We start from the raw sequence: 3,821 nt of genomic DNA, 5'->3' as shown, positions 1-3,821 counted from the left end.
TGCCCTGACGTCACACAGTAGGAGTGGTGGATTGATACAGATGGACCTTGGCCACACTGAATAAAAGTCTAGAACACACCAAAGCAGTTCACACATCAGTCAGTGCTGTTGAATGCCTGAGCACATGCAAGGTTTGGCCATCTACAAGAATTTGTCAGAGCAGGAGTGGATGTGGTGGAAGTCCTGGAACTTTGTTGTCACTGGAAGAATATGACTGAAGTCACAATACCAATAAGGAGAGCTGTACGTGGACTGAGCTGAACCTCAGCAAGGGAACAGGGTCAGTAGGTGATCAAGTGTGAAGGGAGAGAATGAGAGGAGAAAGCAGAAATAAGCGATGCTGAGTGTCAAAGGGACTTTGACTTCTCTTCTGAAGACTCAGAGGGGTGTAAGAGAAGTTCCCTCTACCTTTTAGAAACGATCTTCCTTCTTCACAAAGCTAAAGTCTATTTGTCTTTCAATAGCTGGCACACAAACTTGTCAGATATGCAGGGGTTTTACTGTAATTCTCTCACTTAACAGAGATTTGCTTTATATCATTTCAGACCACACCACCCAGATTGTTGACTCTTGGAGGCATCCTTATGGCTAGCACATATAATGTGACCGAATTCATTTTTCTGGGTCTTTCTTCTAACCAGAATGTGCAGAGAGTTTGCTTTGTGATATTTCTGCTCTTGTACACAGCAATTGTGCTGGGGAACTTCTTCATTGTGTTCACTGTCTTGACCAGCAGAAGTCTTGGCTCCCCCATGTACTTCTTCCTCAGCTACCTGTCCTTCGTGGAGATCTGTTACTGCTCTACAACAGCCCCCAAACTCATCTTAGATCTACTGGCAAAAAGGAAAACCATATCTCCATGGGGCTGTATGACACAGCTATTCTTCATCCACTTCTTTGGTGGCACTGAGATCTTTCTGCTTACTGTGATGGCCTATGACCGCTATGTGGCCATCTGCAAGCCCCTCAACTATACCACCATCATGAACCGCCAGGTATGTGCTGTCCTCATAGGAATAGCTTGGGTAGGAGGCTTTGTGCATTCCTTTGCCCAAATCATTCTTGTTTTCCATTTGCCCTTCTGTGGCCCCAACGTGATTGACCACTATTTCTGCGACCTGCTTCCCTTGCTCAAACTTGCCTGCTCAGATACCTTCCTCATTGGGCTGCTCATTGTTGCCAATGGTGGGACCCTGTCTGTGATCAGCTTTGTGGTCCTTGTGGCATCATACGTGATCATCTTGTTCCATCTGAGGTCCCAGAGTTCTGAGGGGCGACGTAAAGCTCTCTCCACTTGTGGATCGCATATTACTGTGGTTATCTTGTTCTTTGGGCCCTGCATCTTCATCTATATGAGGCCTTCCACCACCCTGACTGTGGACAAGATGGTGGCTGTGTTTTACACAGTGATAACTCCACTGCTCAACCCTGTCATCTACTCCTTGAGAAATGCTGAAATGAAGAAGGCAATGAAGAAGCTATGGACAAGGACAATGAAACTGGATGTGACATAGAGGTTGTCTTGCTATTGATCGCTGGGTCAGCCCCAAACTGAAGGGGCTGAATGGACAGAAACAAAATCACACATGACTTGTTAGTTCTAGAATTATTCTAACTGGTGTTCATCTTCAAAAACTTCATGAAATCACTTATAAAATATTTACTTACAAATGTGCTGTAGTGTGAAATGTGGTTTTAGATGATATATAATTTAAAATTTGAATTTAGCAGATACTTTTAACAGACGTATAAATACTTGTTTCCTGTGTATGTGATGTTTTGATACACGCCTGCAGTGTGTGATGTCCATTTAGTGGAAATACCTCTACCCGTCAAACATGTAGCATTTTATTTTCATGATAAAACCATTCAATATGCTGTCTTTCCCCCTCTTTTTCTTTTCATGGAAAAATATAGTGTACGTTAGTATTTTCTATAGCTTATTTGTCATTGTTTCCCCTCCTCCCCCTCCTGCCTCTGTAGCTCCCATAATATTTCAAACTTGTAGCGAGAACATCATGTTTTTAGATTCCATCCATGAGTGACAGCATGTGATATTTGTCTTTTTGTACTTCGCCATTTTGACTTGAATAATAACGTCAGTTCCATCTGTGTTGTTGCCAATGATGGGACTTCATCCCATTGTGTGGCTGAGTGGTATTTCATTGTGTGTGTACCACATTTTCTTATCCATTCATGGGGGAATGGCAACACTCAGCTTGCTTCCATTTCTTGGCCGTTGGGAATGGTGCTGCCTGGAACACTGGGTGCAGATGTGTGCTCAATAGCCTGCTTTCATTTTCCTTGGTTATATACTCCATAGAGCGATTGAAGGATCAAGGATAGTTCTAATTTTTGTTTATTGAGGCAGAGTCGTATTATGTTTCACAATGTTGAATTGACTTGCCCACCAACAGAGTGCAAATGTTCTGCTTTCTCCACGTACTCAGAGTCTTCATCATTTGTAATCTTTTGTCTATTTGATAGCAGCTAATCTAGCTGGATGGAGGTGAAATTTCATAGTGGTTTTGATTTTCACTTCCCTGATATTAGTTGAACCTACCTGTTGATATTTGTCTATTTTCCTGTAAGAAATGTCTGTTTAACTCTACTGCCTGTTTTTAGCTGCATTACTTGTTTTGTTCTAGTTTGGTGCTATTGAGTTGTTGGAATTCCTTGTGGTTTGAGTATTAACTTTGTCAGGTGGATAACTTGCAAATGTTTTTTTTTTTTTCTGTGCTACAGATTATTTCTTCACTCTATTGATTGTTTCGTTTGCTGTGCAGAAGCTCTTAAGCTTGATGAAGCTCTATTTGTCTATTTCTTCTAATGTTTTTAGTCACTAAAACACTGTGTTAAAGATTCTGAAATTGAAATCTTGAAGCACATTTTTGATTTTCTGTTAGACTGGCTGATTATGGTCAATCTATTTTGTTGAGGAATCTAAAGACCTTTGAAGTGTGGTATAAAGTGACTCACCTATGTTTGGAAAGTGCTCTTACCAAATTCAAGCACTGTCATTAAATACCTTTTGAATTAACGAAGGTCTCAGTGTATCTCCCCATAAAATGCTAATTAATTGCTAAGGGAAAGTCTAACTTTGACACTCCCACATTTCACATAATGGGCTCTAGTTTATATCACCACAGTGAGGCCAGTTGATGCCATTTTTTAAAACAGATTTGTTTTAGTTTTTGTTGAAAAGTCAGATCTACAGAGAGACAGCACTCACTTCTGTACAAAACTGAAAGTAAACACAGATGAGCATCCTGCACTACACCCTGTGCAGTTGAGGAAAGGGATCTCTTCCATCCCGGGGCAGATGATTTTGTGTTGTCTCACATGGTTCTCCATGAGGATTTAGAAAAGATCAAGCGGCAGTTAATTCTTCATCTGCTCTTTTGCTGTAAAAACTGTTGTTTTCTTAGTTTGGAAATTTCTCATAACTTTAGCCTTGCTTTAAAATGTATTCTAGGGATTTAAAAATGCATCCTTAACTTGCAGCTTACGAGTCTGGAGTCAATTTGTACTTGATTTTGTCTGTTACTTTGTAGTTCACTAATGATCTTTTTAGCTATGTCTCGTGTTCCATTCAAGTCATTCACTGAGTTCATAAATTCAAAAATTGCACCTTTGATTTCTGGAGTTCACATTGAATCTTCTTGTATAGCTTTTAGCTGTGTCTTGAGATTCTCACAGTTACCATTTAAAAAATTATTCTGCATTTTAAAAAACATTCTGTTACATTCACTTCCATTGGAGACATTGTTTAATATGCAGATATAGTATCTTTTTTCTTGAAAACAGTGATATAGATACCA

General features: G+C 40.0%; 1 protein-coding gene across 1 annotated transcript; it reads left to right on the top strand.

Moving 5' to 3' along the window:
• The first annotated feature begins 553 nt into the window (after positions 1-553).
• Positions 554-1,514, top strand: LOC101525993 (olfactory receptor 4X2). The gene has a single exon (XM_004585578.2). The coding sequence runs from the start codon at positions 585-587 to the stop codon at positions 1,512-1,514; it is 930 nt and encodes a 309-aa protein (XP_004585635.2). The 5' UTR covers positions 554-584.
• Positions 1,515-3,821: the final 2,307 nt, after the last annotated feature.

Source organism: Ochotona princeps, chromosome 4 (assembly GCF_030435755.1).
Source record: "Ochotona princeps isolate mOchPri1 chromosome 4, mOchPri1.hap1, whole genome shotgun sequence".
Lineage (NCBI taxonomy): Eukaryota > Metazoa > Chordata > Mammalia > Lagomorpha > Ochotonidae > Ochotona > Ochotona princeps.
The sequence above is the reverse complement of the archived record's forward strand: the minus strand, read 5'-3'. Positions and strand labels throughout refer to the sequence as shown.

Excerpts from the sequence above, each read along its gene's own strand:
- LOC101525993 (XM_004585578.2), top strand. The coding sequence starts at position 585 with ATGGCTAGCACATATAATGTGACCGAATTCATTTTTCTGGGTCTTTCT.